This window comes from Linepithema humile, chromosome 7 (assembly GCF_040581485.1).
Source record: "Linepithema humile isolate Giens D197 chromosome 7, Lhum_UNIL_v1.0, whole genome shotgun sequence".
Lineage (NCBI taxonomy): Eukaryota > Metazoa > Arthropoda > Insecta > Hymenoptera > Formicidae > Linepithema > Linepithema humile.
In genome coordinates this window covers 22,129,093-22,146,954 of record NC_090134.1, presented here as the reverse complement: position 1 = coordinate 22,146,954, position 17,862 = coordinate 22,129,093, and the positions used below count along the sequence as shown (strand labels likewise).

The window sequence follows — 17,862 nt, the reverse complement described above, 5'->3', positions numbered from 1 at the left end:
AATTTAAATATATAAAAATGGTGTTATATTGTTTTGTGGAAGGCTGCGACTCGAGGAAATATAAAAAAGAGGAAATAAATGACTCCAGCCTGCAATTTTACGTCTAATCCTTGCATCCTTCTTATTTGAATTTCCCGCAATTTGCCGCACGTGGCGGAGCCAAAATCTGGAAAAATATCGAAAGATGTTGGATACATATCCTTATATACGGGTTAAATAGGAAAAGTGGGGATAACCAGCAGTCCACATTTTTATAGTCAAAAGTGTGTAGGGCCTCATTGTAGTTCCTGCACACAGGACACGGCAGGACACGGTAATGCTTGCCGCGCGGTAAAAGGAAACGCGGTAGCCAATCAACCGACAACTTTTCCTTAAGAACGAAAGATTTTAACAATATACTTAAATAACTTTGGATTTCTTAATAAAAAGTTATGCGTGAGTATTCAAAAATGATATATTTGATGTAAAAGTATTTATAACTAAAAGTTTAAGTATGTATGTACTGTGTGTCTTGAACCTTGAATAATAAGTGTAGTGTGAATCCTACATGGTGAATGCAATAACGAGTACTTTAGGTTTTGAGTTTCAGAACGCATCAGAATCGCAAGACCGTCTTGGCGACTTTTGTGTATTCTGAAACCAATAAAAAGTGTTACAACTCTTTGGCGAATAATCGTACGTATCCTTTTCTTGAAGAAAAACAATTACAGCATTGATCATTATTATTATTACGATCAAATATATTTCGTATATTTTATTATTCACGTATATAGCATATTTTCGCAATTTTATTCGTCAAGTGATAAATTCCCGAATCCAAATGAAAACGCACGTGTTGCGTGAGTACGGCAACGCTTGTCGTGGCGTCACGAAAAAACAGCCGCTTAGCACAACACTGATTGGTCGTGTTCGCACAAGCGAGCCAATCGTCGCTGCGGTTTGTCCGCAATGGTCGCGTAAACTTTTTCCAGCCATCTTATTATTTTCGAAAATCTTGAGGTTGGATTTTCGGGAAGACGCAGTAGTTACTAACGCTTCTGGCACTTTGTTCCCAGCGACCGGTGTGTCAAAGACGCGGTTCGCATGAGGTTAAGAGCACGGGGTTACGACGAAGAACAGTCTCGGTGGGTATCGCGCAACTTCGTCGAGTCGACCTCCTCGCTAGTGACCGACGGAAAAGTAGCGGAGACTGAAACGGGAGAGACGAGAGAATACATGCGAAAGATAGAGCGAGAGAGGGAAAGGAGAGAGAGTGAGTGAGTGAGAGCGATACGATGAGGAATGACGACTGTGTGTGAAACGAGGTACGAAATTGGTCGTGCGCGGGAATCAGCGGTTGTGTGTTTGATCCTTTTATGCTTGTGATTTGCATCGATATAATTCAATCGTCGGTGTAGAACGTGTGCTTTTTTTAATTCTTGAACGGCGAATACGTGCATGAGAGTGAACACGGTAAGTTGGCGCGTCGTTCTCGCGGTACTTTACTAGCTCGCTACTCGACGACGCAACGGTCGTGAACTCTACGCGGAGACGCCAAAATGCCAAAACGAGACGGATCCGCGGGCTCCTCGTAAAAGTCTCGTCGCGCTTTTCGCGCTTCTCACCAAATTCTAACATCCGAAGTGTATTATTTGTTTCCCGTGTGATAATTTATACTCGTAATTGTTCACATAACCTTGCTTTCGATTGTCAAATGTAGGTTAGATCGGATGGTCGCGGATCGGTGACCTCCGCGGCACGTTAAAGTGCTCCTTTTTTCTACTCGGCTTTAATTCATACTTGTCTTTATCGCTCATTTTCTGCTCCTCGAATTTCTTTATTTTATATTCAATTCGCGTAAACACGTGCTACAAAATCTACGCGACACTTTTCAACATTGTTTTCACATATCCGACGCTGGCTTGTATAGTTTTGATATCATTGTACGATCTCAAGATTCTTTTTTATGCATTAAATTACTAATTAAGGACAGTGGTATTCATAAAATTCTTTCTTTTTTACTCCACTTTAATTCTTGTCTTTATTGTGTGTATTCTATACTACAAACTTTTTTTATCTTAAATCCAGTACGAACATGTGTGACAAAAGTTTTGTAACACCAACATTGTTGTCTTTAAATATCTAACACTAATTTTCATAATTTTAGTGTTATATGATCTTACTATTTTTCACATGTTAAATTTCTGGTTACAGATAGTGATATTTATAAAAGTTCTCTTTCTACTTCATTTTTATACTTTTCTTTATTATGCATTTTCTACGCTGTAGATTTTAATTCTAAATCAAATGTAGACGTGCAATAAAATTTTGGTGGTATTCTTCAACATTATTATTTTCAAGTATTTATTGCTGACTTTTATAAGTGTGATATATATCTTATGATCTAAAGATTATTTTCTATATGTTAAATAGCTAATTAAGATATTTAATAATAATATTAAGAATAATTAAAATATAGTAATATTTATGAAAAAATGCACATTATTAGAACTCATTGTTTAATTTTTTCTATATATCAGCTATATATCTTATTTTAGATTTATAAAATTATATAAACATGTTAAAGTACCAATCAAATCATATGTGCACATACGATAGCAGACAAGAATTTAAGATTATGGTGTTTACTAATATTTATTAGTTATTTTCTTAAGTCTAAATAAGACTACTACTAAATTACATTTTGCATTAAGTATTACATTATTTACTAACATTTAATATATATATGTTATCAAAATATATATGTTAAGTATATATGTTATCAAAATTAAGTAATAGAAAAGATAAAGAGAGAGATAAAGTCTGATAAAGAATAGCCGTCTTAAAAGCTTATGTTTGTTACTATATATAAACTTATTTATTCAAGCATTTTATCGTTAAAAATGACATATTTTTACATGATTTTTTTTTAATTTAAAAGGTAAAACGTACGAAAAGAACAATTACGATACATAATGGCAACTTTGAATGATCAAGCTTCTAAATTATTGGACTTCAATCAGAAATTGGATATAACACTTCTCGACAATATAGTAGGATGTATGTATACTGGTATAGGAGAGCAACAGAGACTTGCCCAAGAAGTGTTAACAACTCTTAAAGAACATCCAAATGCTTGGACACGGGTAGATACCATTTTAGAGTATTCACAGGTAAATACCACAAAGTTGGGTCTCACTATTCGTTGCACACGTACGCACTCTCAATATACTATATTGTTGCATCATTCTGTAGAATCAACAAACGAAATATTATGGCTTGCAAATATTGGAGCAAGTTATAAAGACAAGATGGAAAGTATTACCAAGAAATCAGTGCGAAGGTATAAAAAAATACATTGTAGGCCTTATCATAAAAACGAGCAGTGATGCAGAAACAATGGAAGTTTCAAAAGTTTATCTCAACAAGCTTAACATGATACTTGTACAAGTAAGTAGCCGAACATTTGATTTCTTAATGTTTGTGATTTATGCGTAATCTCCAATGTTTTTTCATTAGGTACTAAAGCGTGAATGGCCCAAAAATTGGGAATCTTTTATCAGCGATATTGTTGGTGCGAGTAAAACTAATGAGAGTCTTTGTCAAAACAACATGGTCATCTTAAAGCTTTTATCAGAGGAAGTATTTGACTTTTCTAGTGGTCAAATGACTCAAACAAAGGCGAAACATTTGAAAGATACAATGTGCAGCGAGTTTTCGCAAATATTCCAGCTTTGCCAATTTGTCTTGGATAATTCGCAGAATGTTCCATTAGTAGCAGTCACACTAGAGACACTACTAAGGTTTTTAAACTGGATACCACTTGGATATATTTTTGAAACTAAATTAATAACCACTTTAATATTCAAGGTATAAATTACTATTGATTGCTTATTGCATCATAAAAATAGTACTCGTATCGGTATTTAAAAACTCATTGTTTTTAATTCACAGTTTTTGAATGTACCAATATTTCGAAACGTCACTTTAAAGTGTCTCACTGAAATCGCAGCTGTCAATGCTACGGTGCCGAATTATGATGATATGTTTGTTGTATTGTTCATCAATACGATGCAGCAGTTGGAGTTGATGCTTGCACTGGATACTAACATACGTGACGCATATGCGCTTGGCCAAGATCAAGAGCAGAATTTTATTCAGAATCTAGCTATGTTTCTTTGTACTTATCTCAAAGAACATGGCGAGCTAATAGAGAGGAAACAATTGAATGATACGCTAGTGAAGTCACTGCATTATCTTGTCCTCATCTCCGAAGTTGAAGAAGTTGAAATATTTAAAATCTGTCTGGAGTACTGGAATGGATTAGCCGCCGATTTGTACAAAGAAAATCCCTTTGTGACTTCTTCGCCGCTTTTCATGTCTAAAAACATGACGATACCGCCACGGAGAGTATTTTACGGTCCGGTATTGACAAAAGTACGTTACATTATGATCAGCCGAATGGCCAAGCCCGAAGAAGTGCTTGTTGTGGAAAACGAAAACGGAGAAGTTGTCAGGGAATTTATGAAAGATACCGACTCCATTAATCTCTACAAAAACATGAGAGAAACTCTCGTATATCTTACTCATCTTGATTATGTGGATACTGAGAGAGTAATGACAGAGAAATTACAAAATCAAGTTAACGGCACAGAATGGTCTTGGAAGAATCTCAATACGGTAATTATCTATTCCTTCAAATGTCGTAATAGAATATTAATTTAGCGTTAAATGGTAGCTTTATTTATATATTTAGCATGTCTTATGTATCAATCGTGTAATAATATTTATTATGTTATATTTGTTAGTTATGCTGGGCAATAGGCAGTATCTCTGGTGCTATGCACGAAGAGGACGAGAAGCGCTTCTTGGTAACTGTAATCAAGGATTTGCTAGGTTTGTGTGAGCAAAAGAAAGGGAAAGACAACAAAGCGATAATTGCCAGCAATATCATGTATGTTGTTGGCCAATATCCGCGATTTCTCCGAGCCCATTGGAAGTTTCTGAAGACTGTTGTAAATAAACTTTTTGAGTTTATGCATGGTGAGTGTGGATATCTTTATGACAATTTTATACTATACGAAGCAGCCGATGTATAATGAATTGTTATTTGTAGAAACGCACGATGGTGTGCAAGATATGGCCTGCGATACTTTTATTAAAATAGCACTAAAATGCAGACGACATTTTGTTACTGTACAATTAGGGGAAGCAATGCCATTCATTGAGGAAATTCTTTCTACAATTAGCACCATCATATGCGACCTCCAAACAGAACAAGTAAGATAAACTATATTTGTTTATACCTGTTTATATTTGTTTATACCTGTGATTGTGTGGTTTAACGCTTTGTACAAAGAAAATCCCTTCGTGACTTCTTCGCCGCCTTTAATGTCTAAAAACATGACGGTACCACCATGGAGACATTTAACAGCTACATAATCTAATGATGCAGTATTTAACCTGTATATTCAATTGTAATAGGTACATACATTCTATGAAGCGGTTGGCTATATGATAAGTGCTCAAGCCGATAATGTTGTGCAAGAGCAACTGATTGAAAAATACATGCTTCTTCCTAACCAAGTTTGGGATGACATTATAAGTCAAGCATCTAAAGTACGTCATAGTATCTGTATTAAATCTTAAAAAAAAAACATTTTATATTACATTTGTATGTGTATGCAATTGTACTAAAAAATATGTATATTTGCCAGAATGTGGATGTCTTGAAGGACCAAGAAGCCGTGAAGCAACTTGCCAGCATCTTAAAGACAAATGTTAGAGCATGCAAAGCTCTTGGGCACCCGTACGTGATACAATTAGGGAAAATATACTTAGATATGTTGAATGTTTATAAGGTATGTGTCTCTATTTAAAATTTTTCAAGACAATTATCGATATTGAGCGCAAATTGAATTTATTTTAGGTTATGAGTGAAAATATAAGTGCTGCGATAGCTGTAAATGGTGAGATTGTAATGAAACAGCCTTTAATCAAGAGTATGAGAGTAGTGAAAAAGGAAACGTTGAAATTAATCTCGGATTGGGTGAGCAGAACGAGTGATCATCAAATGGTAAATTTCTCTGCTTATATCTTTCCTTCTTTTTTTTCCAGTATCAAATATATATTTTTTTTAAATTTATTCTATTGAAATATACTAATTAAGATTTCTTTGTTAGGTATTGGAAAACTTTATACCACCATTATTGGACGCCGTCTTGTTGGATTATCAAAAGACGAACGTTCATTGTGCTAGAGAGCCCGAAGTGCTTAGTGCTATGGCCACTATAGTAAACAAACTAGAAGCCCATATCACTAGCGAAGTACCGAAAATCTTTGACGCCGTTTTCGAATGTACTTTAGAAATGATAAACAAAGACTTCGAAGAATTTCCCGAACACAGGACGAACTTTTTTCTTCTTTTACAAGTGCGTAAAGCTACGAGTACATTTCTCAATTTTCTTTTCACATTTATAGTTAAGACGGAGTATTTAAATATAATTTTATTTTCAGGCGGTGAACGTTCATTGTTTCCCCGCGTTTCTTTCAATTCCACCAGCTCAGTTTAAGCTGGTTCTTGACTCAATTATTTGGGCTTTTAAACACACAATGAGGAATGTAGCAGATACAGGATTGCAAATTCTTTATCAACTTTTATTAAATATTGAACAGCATGAACAAGCCGGTCAAAGTTTCTATCAGACATATTTTACGGATATTCTGCAACATATATTCAGTGTTGTCACGGATACATCACATACAGCTGGTAAAACAATTGTATCCTTATTAAGTCCTTTCGGCTCTTTCCAGATAGGTCCTCTTTTATTTTTAAAACTGTTCACTCTATTTTCATAAAACTTGGCCGATAGGAATATTGATACTTGATTCAAATTTAAAGTCGACAGTACAAAGTTCAAAATGACAGATCTAATGTGGCAAATAAAATGAAAAAAATAATCGGATTATTTTGAAACTCGATTGTAGGTTTTTAAAATTCCCGAATTCGAATATAATCTTGATAGATCCAATATAGTACATCAAATTTAAAAAGATCGAATTATCTTGAAAATCGATAATTTTGAGGTTACACTTGAGTCGAATGATTCCAAAAATTACCTAAAATGTAGTTTCACGATAATTGAATTAATTTTTTGAAATTTAATTCCTCATATTGGTTTTGTTATTTTGAATTTTTTAATTCTAAGGCCACAATAGAATTCGGCGATCTTGAAAATCCTTAGAAAACAAGATCTTGTACAAATTACTTTGTTAGAAAAATCCCGATCCGAAAGGACTAACTGATTTGATTACTAATATATTGTTCTTATTTTAACGATGTTAATTAATGTGTACAGGACTTACAATGCACGCTACAATTCTCGCTTACATGTTTACACTGATTGAACGTGGGAAAATTCAGGTGCCGCTCGGCCCTGTACCTGATAATACTTTATATATACAAGAATTCGTTGCAAGATTGCTTAGAGCAGCCTTTCCGCATTTAACTGATAATCAGATTAAAATAACAGTACAAGGATTGTTTCACCTCAATCACGATATCACTGCGTTTAAAGAGCATCTCAGAGATTTCCTCGTACAAATAAAAGTAAGTAGTATTCATTTATAGTAGTGTAAACTTTATTTTAAAACTTATATAAAACAGCAGAAAATTATTTTGATTAATTATTTGAAGTATAGCTGGAGACAAGATAACATGGCAAAAGATTTAGTTTCTTAACAAAGGTGAAAAAGAGCTAAAGCACGTACGAAATAATACAAATAAAAAAAAGAGGATATTGGTGTGAAAATCGCTGGTTATTATTCGCGAATTATTACAATCTTCTCGTTTGATACATGAGTGTGTTAACAATCTTCGTATAGAAAACAAAAATTAACAATATTTAGACGTTTCGATCAGTAATTTGATAATCTTCAGTAATGCAGGAAATTCGTAAAATAAAACCGTTTAATTTTACGAATTTCCTGCGTTACTGAAGATGATCAAATTACTGATCGACGTCTAAATATTGTTAATTTTTGTTTTCTATACGAAGATTGTTAACACACTCATGTATCAAACGAAAAGATTGTAATAATTAGCGAATAATAACCAGCAGTTTAAGCACGAATATCTTTTTTTCTTTGTTTTGTTATTAGTCTCTTAAGTTTTACAGTAAATTACAGCAAATTAACATATTTCTTCTTTTCATCCAGGAATATACAGGTGAAGACGATTCCGAACTATATTTGGAGGAGCGAGAAACAGCTTTACGGCTAGCTCAGGAAGAGAAAAGGCGGCAGCAAATGGCTGTACCAGGCATTCTTAATCCTCACGAAATGCCAGAAGAGATGCAGGACTGAATTATCCGTAGTTCTTGTCGATCGTTTTCTGCACATCTGAATGAGGAACACTGTTAAAGGAATTATTGTATCCTTTGAGCTGTAATTATCCCTGCGACATCACCATCTCATCACCATTAAAAAGAAAAAAAAAAGAAAAAAAAACAGATAAATATTAATTACTTGTAAAACCGAGTCTGCAAAATTACACCCTTGTTAAAGGAGGTAAGCCCGAAACGTGGTGACTGTTTGTTTGTCTGTTATAGGATTTTATAGAAATTCGAATTTCGTTGTGGATAATGGACAATTGCCTGCTAGCGATGCTATTTCATGTAACGAAATAAAAGAATCACTTTACAAAGAAAGTCGATTGTCTAAGAAAGGATATCTAGGATAAAACTTTTACAGATTAATAATTCCCACTGATCAGAATTATAAAATAAAAAAATAAAAAAAAACGATAGAAATGGCAAAAGTAATGTTACCATTCTTCAGAATTATTGTCAAATGACTCGATATATATTGTACGATGAATTTCTGTATAAGCGATTTCCATGAGACTTATGATAGCAACTATATTAAGTTCCGTTTTAGCATTTCTATGCGAGTTAGGGAAAACGTAATCCACGGAATTGATTTGTGCACATTTTCGGCCATTTAAATTTACCATGAATATGGATATGTATGTATGTATGTAAGCTTACTTGTGATAGCTTATACTAATGTATTGATACAGAATTTGTTATAATATAAATAATACAAAGAAAATTTCTTCCTGTTCTTATATTTTCTATTCAACAGTGATATATTTTTTATTCGTGTAATTGAAAAAAGTATATCATTGATTAATCACGATGCTAATAAAATTATTTTTTATTTCTAAAGATAATAAATAATTTTTCTGATGGGATGTTTCAAGTGAGATAAGAGATATGTGCGTGCATAATAAAATTTATATCTACCGAAAATGCAAATACTTAGTATATCTAACAATCTGATTAATTTAAAGTTATGTAAAAAATATATATATATATTATATATATATACATATATAACAGCGACCTATTGTTAGAATGACTTATGCATTTATTTGATCATTATATGATAAGATTTCAGTGAATACTTGATGAATTAGTGTACTTTATTGGGCATGAATGGATAGAAAATCTGGTGTAATGTGTGAAATAAGGTGTGTAAGACACAATTGGGTTTGATCGGTGTAAGAGTATAATTCTTATTGCAATGAATCGTATAATTGTTATATGTATGTTAAAAATCTGTAGAGCTTCGAAGTGTAATACTATATTATACTTAATGCGATGGAAACACAATAAGCTTTTGGATTTAAATATTTTGTGAATAACACTGCATAAAATAGTATCGTCGCAGCAGGCTTTGAAGATGTGTAGGTGAAGGTGCGTGTTTTTATCTGATGAGCGAAAAGTTGTAAAATAATATTACTACTATTATTATGAGCCATACAATGAATACTTGTAAATTAAAATGATCGCAACGTACATTTAGCACTTATTTAGGATCCATCCTTTTTTTATTCGTGTTTCCAAGTAGCTTAGCAGTCATGAAAAACATTGAAGAATCTTTCTATCAAGAAAATAAATTATGTTGAAAGATGAATTCTGTTTTTACAAATTATATTATTAATCGTATGCAGCATTCTATTAAGAATGAACGATAAACTCAAATAAATGAAATTTGATTTATTGTATTATTGCCTTGTTTTTATTGTTTAAAACATTGTTTTATTTTTATCAGATATAAATATACTTTCGTTTCATAAACAATATTACTATATCTTTAAATTGTTTCGTCAACTCGTCCATCTGCTGATTCAAAACATCTCTGTTCTATATAAAAAAAATAGAATATATATATCGCAGTTACTGTTTATACATAAATTCGCTTTATACTCTTCACGTAATTACAGATAACAATGAGTGTTTGTCCTAATAGAATCATCAATATCAAGCAAAATGGCTTTATTCATAACTGCACAATTATTAAGAAATATACAATAAAATATATATTCACATAACGTCTAATTTCTCTCCCAGTAACTTTTGCAACAAGGAACTGTAAGTGGCGCGTGTCTCAGTCGGAAACAAATATCCCAACTGATCACAGAACCGTCTGGTCATGATGCCAAAACGGAGGGACGCGGCCCTACGCTCCATTTTAGCCAGGATTTTCTGAAATTGTTAACAGGAGCACATGATGATGTAGGAGTTCACTCGAAGCATTGATTAGTCGGTACACTTACTATCAATCCATTCGTAATGTTGCTTTAGCTAACAATAGATGACACTGCTCTAAGTGAGCTCCTACATCATCATGTGTTCCTAATAACAATTTCAGAAAATCCCGGCTAAAATGGAGTGTTTCTGGCCGTTCCAACGGATAATCGTAACCTTTCTACATGCTTATTTTCACTTCTGAGCTTTTGACAGTGTTAGGATGTAAAACACTTAAATAATTAAAACGTCTTTTAAAATTTTTAAAAAATTTGTTGCAAAATTAAAATGCCAATTGTTAAAGAAATTTAAAAAACGTCTTTTTTAGGACGTCCTAAAGATGCCTTATTTAAGACGTTTTTAGGACAGATGGAATAATACTCTAAAAAATCTCTGAACTCGATGGAGCATTGTCTAACCATAAATAGAACTGTTGCCACTTTGTTAAAGATTTCGGTTTTGGAATAACACATGAGCATGGTAATATGTATTTAAGCTCTGGCAATATAATCACTATAGCTTCATCTACCCATTCCACTGATAATCTTCATATATATTAATAATTAATAATTGCACATTTTCTCTGGTCAAATTTTTCAGGTATGAATCTGGTTTCGATCTGAGTATAAAAATAAATAATACGTTAACAAATATTATTAGCAATTAGTTAACAAATGTAATAGCTTTTTCAGATGAATTTAATGCAGAGTAATAAAATGTGTTAAAACTGAGATTACTTGAGAATTTTCATATCCAAAGTATTATAATCGGACGCAAATAGAGTTGCCAGATCAATATCGAGCTCCACATCTTTGTGCACTGTTGTAGATTTACTTGGATCCTCTTTTACCTGTTTGTTTTCTAAAATTGACTTGATAATATCCATTTTTGTAAGTACCGCGGGCGCATGTGTTTCTTTCCTACAAATTTAAGGTTATATGGGCTACAATGCATTAAACACCATACAAGCGAGTAAAGTCTGCATCAGACTATGCAGCTCGTTTCAGCAATCGCAAGCGATCTAGTAAATTACTAGAAATGTTGTGTGCTCTATTTTTAGTAATTTAGGTGCGTTGTATATTGGTCCTCATTCGCCATATCAACATCTAATAAAAATTTGTATCTTGGGAACAAAAAAGGCCATTAGCTAAAGTTTCCAGCAACATTTTTTTTATTGCTAGTATTATTTTTTTATCATTAGCCATTTAACAAGTATCTGCATAGAATAAAAATGCCATCGTGTACATAATTAAAACATTTTAATTTTGCAAATATATGTATTATTAGAAGAGTAAAAGAGAATAAATGTTACTTGACTGTACATAATTTTTTGATTACCAATAATTTTAAATACGTTAATATTATTCATCAAATTTATTAACATTTATGAATGTTAATAAATTATGGTCTCAAAATATTTATATCAATCAATCTTATTATATTTATTGTTTGCAAGCAAAAAAATATATTTAATTAACAAAAATTAAAAATCAAGCAGTTAGAAGTTAATCGACAACCATCAATTATTGCACAAATTATAAATTCAAGAGAAAATCAAGTAAATTTAATCGCGGTGACAGAATAATAATTCACAAAATGAATTTTTTATTACTGTATGACAATATTTTAAATTACTGTATGACAATTTGTGTAGACACCAGATTGACTCACAATTGTGTGTGTACAAACTTTCGATCTCATAAATTAAAAACTATATTACCTATATAAGATGTGTGTGATAAACAATAAAAATTACACAAGACTTTACAAACTCAGTGAAACCTATAGACTCTGTAAAAAAAACTTGGTATATACTTATCGATTATCACTTAGCAGTATATCGATTTCACAGCAGTCTATGTGTATCACAAATTTAATACACATTAAAATATAAGTTTCTATCAACATTGTATTATTGAGATAGACATACCCATGCAAATTTTATCATTATAATAAACTGATTAATTATAATAAATTATTTTAATCAAAAATGATCAAATGGTTTATTGTTTAAGCTTAATATTTAAGTGTTTCTGAACATGCATGATTGTTTGCATATATGTATTGAAATCTTGAGTGATAAAAATGAGAAAAAAGATATTACATTTAGTCCTATGTAAAATACTTAGACTTAATGTGTAAAAGAACTAAACTTTTTTCTCAGATAAAAATATTAATCTAAACATTAAACTAATATTAAAGTTAATATAAGCATAACTTGCACATTATTCACACACATCATATTTTGAGATTAAAATACTTCTTGAATTATGATAGCAATAATTAGTAAAGTATATATATAAGCTGTAAATTAATTTTAATTGAGGGGTTCAAGCCCTCAGGGAGAAAAAGTAGTCAAGCCCATTTTTGTTAATAGAAAATTAGTTCTAAAATTAAAGTTTTTCTAATTGTGTGCAACATATACACTTTTCATAAGTACTATAGTTTCTTTTAATTTTAACTTAAATATTTGCACTCACTTTTAAATCGCCCAGTAAAAACTTCTAATTTTTTCTAATTTATACATGAAATTGTAAAGGGACTTGATCCATTTTTTCTCTAAATTTCTCAATTGTAAGTATCCAATTACTTAATTGATCATAATTCAACAAGCATTCATTAGCTATATACATGGAAAAAATTTTCAAAACTATACACAATTGTAGTAAAACATTCAGAATAGAACTTAGTGAGTTGCCACATGTTCCTGCAGTTCTTCTAGCGTGCGGAACGGTTTGTCGCACAGCTGACACACTTGCGCGTCTCCGTTGTGCAACTCTAAGTGTTCCGCCATTTCTTCCTCTGCATCAAACAGTTCCTCGCAGAGTGTACATTGGTATTGATAAATCACTGTCGAATCTTGTTGGTATTTCTCAGTCGTAACTTCCTGTATGTGCGTCTTGGCGTGCGTTTTAAGCGATGTTTCCGAGTTGAATGTTATCGAACACTGATCACAATGATAGATTTTGTGTTTGTTCGATTTAGCGGTATCCTCATTGTCCTGGTTTACGTTGATCAAGTTAGTGTTATCTTCATCATTGAATAAGTGCTTGCTGACGTGCTCCTCCAATGCTTGATCCGACTCCAAAGTATCGCCGCAGATAGCGCACTGATATTGCTCCTTGCTACTGTTTTCCTCCCCTTCACTCAGGTCGTCGCAATGCTTCTGGAGATGATCCTTCAGCACCTCCTCGTCCGTGAAAATTTTATCACATAGGAAACAGTTATATGTTTCTTTAGACTTTTCCTCAGTTTTTGAACCGTCGGACTTCACGCTTGTAATCTTGTCAGACAGAATATCACTCTTCTTCATCAAGATATTCTGCATTTTCTTCTGCTGCGATGCAACCGATTGTGTTTGTTGCAATGTGTCGGCATTACTCAGCTTCTTGTTGTCGATTGTCTTCGTCACATCGAACTCCGACTGATCGTGAGTTTCTAAGTGCTGCACGAGAAGCGCCTGTGTGGTAAAACTGGAGTTGCACACGTAACACTTGTAAATCCCCGTCTTCATTTTGCACATGAAAGCGTGTGCCTTTACGTAACAAGCCTCGACTATCTCGTGACATCTCTTGCAACGCATCTTCTTCTGTTTGTTTGGTTGTGGCGGCGTGGGCGTGCTTTCGCTTTGTGACACAACCTGTGTAGCTGAGGAAGCTCTCGCCGCTGCTTTGTGAGCTCGTACGTGCGCCTCGACATCCTTGCGGCTGTTAAACGTAAGTCCGCACACCCCGCATATATGATTCTCAGCTATGACACCTTCAATCTTGTTAGCATCTTCATAATCAATTTTCTGTTCGTTCAACGATTCTTGTCCAGTAAGGAGAGGCAACGACGTAGCGCTACTGTCCACAGTTTTGATGGTCTCCACATTGTCCATAATTCTCACATTAGCGATCTGACTGTTCACACCTGGTAAACGTTTAGCTAGATTCCGGTACGTTCTTGGATTGGTCGTTTTGGGTATTTCTTGAACGACCATGTCGTCCGATTCCATGGAATCGGAATCCAACGCGGTGCTATAGTCATTGTATTTAATCGGAAGTACACTCTGACGTTTACGAGAAGTCGGCGTTAACGTGTGTGAGTTATTAATGTTGTAGACTTCGCTCTCCTTCGTTACGTTCAAACGTTTCATCACAACCTTCGGCTGATACTCGGGCGAGCTTACGATCTTCTTTGGCGATATCACTGGTTCCTCATCCCACGCGCTATCTGTATCTCTGACTGTAGAAAGTTCGACATTTTTCTGTATAGTTTTTTGTATTAGATCTTTCAGTTTTTGATCGAGATCCTGACAAGAGTTTGCATTGATTTTATCGTTTTTCACAGCGTCACCGTTTACGCCCAACAGATTATACTTTACTTCCTTTTGAATAAAATCGGACAAGCCCGTCTGCACGCGTTTCAGAACCAACCATTCGTGTCCCTCTATTCGTATGTCTAGACATCTTTTGACAAATTTGCTATTGGCATTGAAGACCACCGGATTCACTCTGCGCAATTGTACCGCATCGATGATGTCGGTATTCTTCTCCTGGTTGCTTCCATCAATGTTAGCGCCCTTAGGAGTTCTCATTAAATCATTCAACGTCTCCTCGTTAAAGTACGATGAGTCTCCAGGGATCAATTGTGACGTTACAATAAACTTTGTGTCACCAATCATCAGCTCAGTCTTTGATGACTGTGGTACGAATGTTTCATCGGCCTGCGATTCGATTTTCCTCGCACCGTTCGCCGTAATATTATTTCCCACTGAAGAAATTTGTTCCATTGAACTTTCCATAGATAAGGACGTATCTATCTCAATACCGTTGTCAATTGCATTCCTCAATCTCGTTATGCATGTATCGGAATCTGCAGTATTCATTTCCAGATCCTTCAGATTCCTCAATCTCGTTATGCATGTATCGGAATCTGCAGTATTCATTTCCAGATCCTTCAGTACTTTTGCGATCCTCTTTTGCCTTTCAGCTTCCTTATCCTCATTAGTTTTCGCACGAGCCTTCTGCGCAGGAGTCAATTTCTCATCATCGGAAACTATGGAATCGCTATCGGATACATTCTCTCCTGTCGCGGCAAAAAGCGCCTTCTTTCTTTCTACCCAACGTTTTGTTGACGCTTTCCTTCGTTTGATATTTCTACCGCGTTTAGCAGGTAATAATCTAGCTCTTCTCGGTTCTAAAGACGATTTGTCTTCAGTATGTTCCTCGCTGCCATTTTCCGCATCTTTTTCCTTGCTATTGTCAAGAATATCGAGTACTTTCTGAGAGGAATCTTTAGATGATGCTGGTTCAACATCATCGTTGTCTGTTATATATATTGTGTCTAATATAAATTGACTTGCGGCAGAATCAACAGGCGCCGGTGGATCCAATTTAGATTTTTTCTAAAACAGAGCAGCCAGATTCTTTTGTGATCATCAATCTTAGGCAAATTGGCTACATAATTCGTTAAACATAGAATAAAACAATGTGTTACTGATCGATCAGAGTATCTAATATTTATAAAGTTAATTATCATAGACTACACATAAAAACAATACCTTATCAATATCGAAATTGCTATCCTCACTGCTTTGATATAAACGTTTTCTTTTTACAATTTTTGTCGAACCTTCTTCGTTTTGTGCAGAATCTTTAATCTGTAAAGTAAAAATAAAAAATATTAGGCTAAGATAATATAAAATTTCATATTGAAAACAATTCTGTCAAATTTAAGAAAAAAGATTTTCTACTTTTATCAAAAATGAGCGAAAAAAGTACAAATTTTGGTAAATTTCTAAGTGTACTAAAATTAATTTCAACCACATTTATGACTTTTATTAGCTTACAATATAATTTAATAGTAAAGTTCATGTCATTATCTTCTTTGCTTAAAATCTTAATATTTCGTATATATTTTTAACTTTTAATGACAAAGTTACTTTCATATGCATCATTGTATAAGTATTATATAATATTTATATACAATAACAAATAATAGCCATTATTCAATTTTATAGTCTATATAAAAACAGAGCATTTTGCGTGTGAGTAAAAAGTTAAAAGCCAGTGAAAGATAGAATAAACCTGCGATAAATAGGGTTAACTTACAGTATCATCAAACATGTCTGTTATTTCCAACTGTTTGAAGAGAGTTCTGTTGGACTGAATGAATTGCTCCTTGAATTCCGTCCACATATTCAACTTGTACAAGCATATATGGCATACGGAATGGGGTAGATGTTTTTCCTGCTTAATCTGTTTCAAACAAACTCATATAAAATAAGCAGATTTCAAGAGAATTAGTGATACAACAACAGCAAACAGTATTGTTCAAACTTACGTCGATGCAAGTGCACTTGGTCAAGTCCTTGAGTTTAGTCTCTACAAGCTCATCGTGCAAGCTGATCATGAAGCCGTTGTCAAGCAGGCAAAGTCGACAGCGCTCGGCCACGTTCAGTAACTCGCGTTCACTCGCCATCGCTTACGAGCGATCACGAGAGTCAGATCAATTGGTAACCTTCGAGTCGGTTTTTCAAATGGTGCACAGTCTATCATATGATAATATAGAATGCGACATACAATCTTCACTAACACCGACTGCTCTCCTCAAAAATTTGTCTGCTATTTCTTTCTAATTAAATGGGCTTTAACATGCTCGTAACAGCAGCGGATCGTGCTTTCTCGTTGGCAAAGCGCGCGAAACAGATATATGGCGCATATAAATATGGCGACAACTGCATGGAATTTGTGCACAGATCCGTTCACGTTAATGGGCTGAACTGCTACGTTTCACTAATGTTAAAATGCTACTTCTTCCTTCGTCATATTGGTCAATACGCTAAACCAATTCAACAGAACAGCTTTTCCATTGGCTAAATTATATCGACAACGCCAATGAAACGAGGCTCTTTATGACAAATTCATACTGCGTACAAAGTATGCATCCTAGGGAGTTTAGTTCAAGACATTTTGTCTCTAAAAAAGGAATTTTTTTATTGGATACATTATATGTCAGAGATAACGCACATAGTATGAATTCTGCATTAGATCTCAGTAGCGTACATATTTTAATAGAGGGTATTGTTAGGTTCTTGAGTAAACAAAAATAACAAATTTTTAAATAAATAGTATAAAAGTTATATTAATTGTATGTATTTAATAATTTATTTCAAATATATAATAAAATTATTGAACGAAGTGATATATGCATTGATATAAATCAAAAGCTTATCAGTAAGAGATTTTAAAATTTAATATATGTTTAAGAGAATTACGAGACATATAATATTAAAAATTAAAGGAAA

General features: G+C 33.6%; 2 protein-coding genes across 7 annotated transcripts; one reads left to right on the top strand and one right to left on the bottom strand.

Moving 5' to 3' along the window:
* The first annotated feature begins 283 nt into the window (after window positions 1-283).
* Window positions 284-9,839, top strand: emb (exportin-1 emb). Of its 6 annotated transcripts, none has more exons than XM_067359696.1 (15): window positions 284-435; window positions 1,056-1,124; window positions 2,921-3,152; window positions 3,235-3,429; window positions 3,499-3,849; window positions 3,934-4,659; window positions 4,788-5,022; window positions 5,096-5,259; window positions 5,464-5,598; window positions 5,697-5,840; window positions 5,909-6,055; window positions 6,162-6,410; window positions 6,496-6,748; window positions 7,338-7,588; window positions 8,197-9,839. In XM_067359696.1, the coding sequence occupies exons 3-15, from the start codon at window positions 2,955-2,957 to the stop codon at window positions 8,341-8,343; spliced, it is 3,195 nt and encodes a 1,064-aa protein (XP_067215797.1). In that variant the 5' UTR covers window positions 284-435; window positions 1,056-1,124; window positions 2,921-2,954; the 3' UTR covers window positions 8,344-9,839. The 6 variants fall into 6 exon arrangements, with proteins under 6 accessions (XP_067215797.1, XP_067215793.1, XP_067215798.1 ...); XM_067359692.1 differs by having other exon boundaries at window positions 1,056-1,304; XM_067359697.1 differs by lacking the exon at window positions 1,056-1,124 and having other exon boundaries at window positions 288-435.
* A 2,306-nt stretch (window positions 9,840-12,145) lies between these two features.
* Window positions 12,146-17,369, bottom strand: LOC105673615 (uncharacterized). Its single transcript, XM_012369383.2, has 4 exons — window positions 16,899-17,369; window positions 16,667-16,813; window positions 16,117-16,215; window positions 12,146-15,960 (listed from the first exon to the last, which is right to left on the bottom strand). The coding sequence occupies exons 1-4, from the start codon at window positions 17,034-17,036 to the stop codon at window positions 13,258-13,260; spliced, it is 3,087 nt and encodes a 1,028-aa protein (XP_012224806.1). The 5' UTR covers window positions 17,037-17,369; the 3' UTR covers window positions 12,146-13,257.
* Window positions 17,370-17,862: the final 493 nt, after the last annotated feature.

What these genes read in the sequence shown, in the direction of transcription:
- emb (XM_067359696.1), top strand. Translation starts at nt 2,955, where the DNA reads ATGGCAACTTTGAATGATCAAGCTTCTAAATTATTGGACTTCAATCAG. An exon ending in CCATTTTAGAGTATTCACAG is followed by an intron (nt 3,153 to 3,234) that starts GTAAATACCACA and finishes ATCATTCTGTAG; the next exon opens with AATCAACAAACGAAATATTA. An exon ending in TAACCACTTTAATATTCAAG is followed by an intron (nt 3,850 to 3,933) that starts GTATAAATTACT and finishes TTTAATTCACAG; the next exon opens with TTTTTGAATGTACCAATATT.
- LOC105673615 (XM_012369383.2), bottom strand. Translation starts at nt 17,036, where the DNA reads ATGGCGAGTGAACGCGAGTTACTGAACGTGGCCGAGCGCTGTCGACTT. An exon ending in CAGACATGTTTGATGATACT is followed by an intron (nt 16,216 to 16,666) that starts GTAAGTTAACCC and finishes TTTACTTTACAG; the next exon opens with ATTAAAGATTCTGCACAAAA. An exon ending in GCAATTTCGATATTGATAAG is followed by an intron (nt 15,961 to 16,116) that starts GTATTGTTTTTA and finishes GCTCTGTTTTAG; the next exon opens with AAAAAATCTAAATTGGATCC.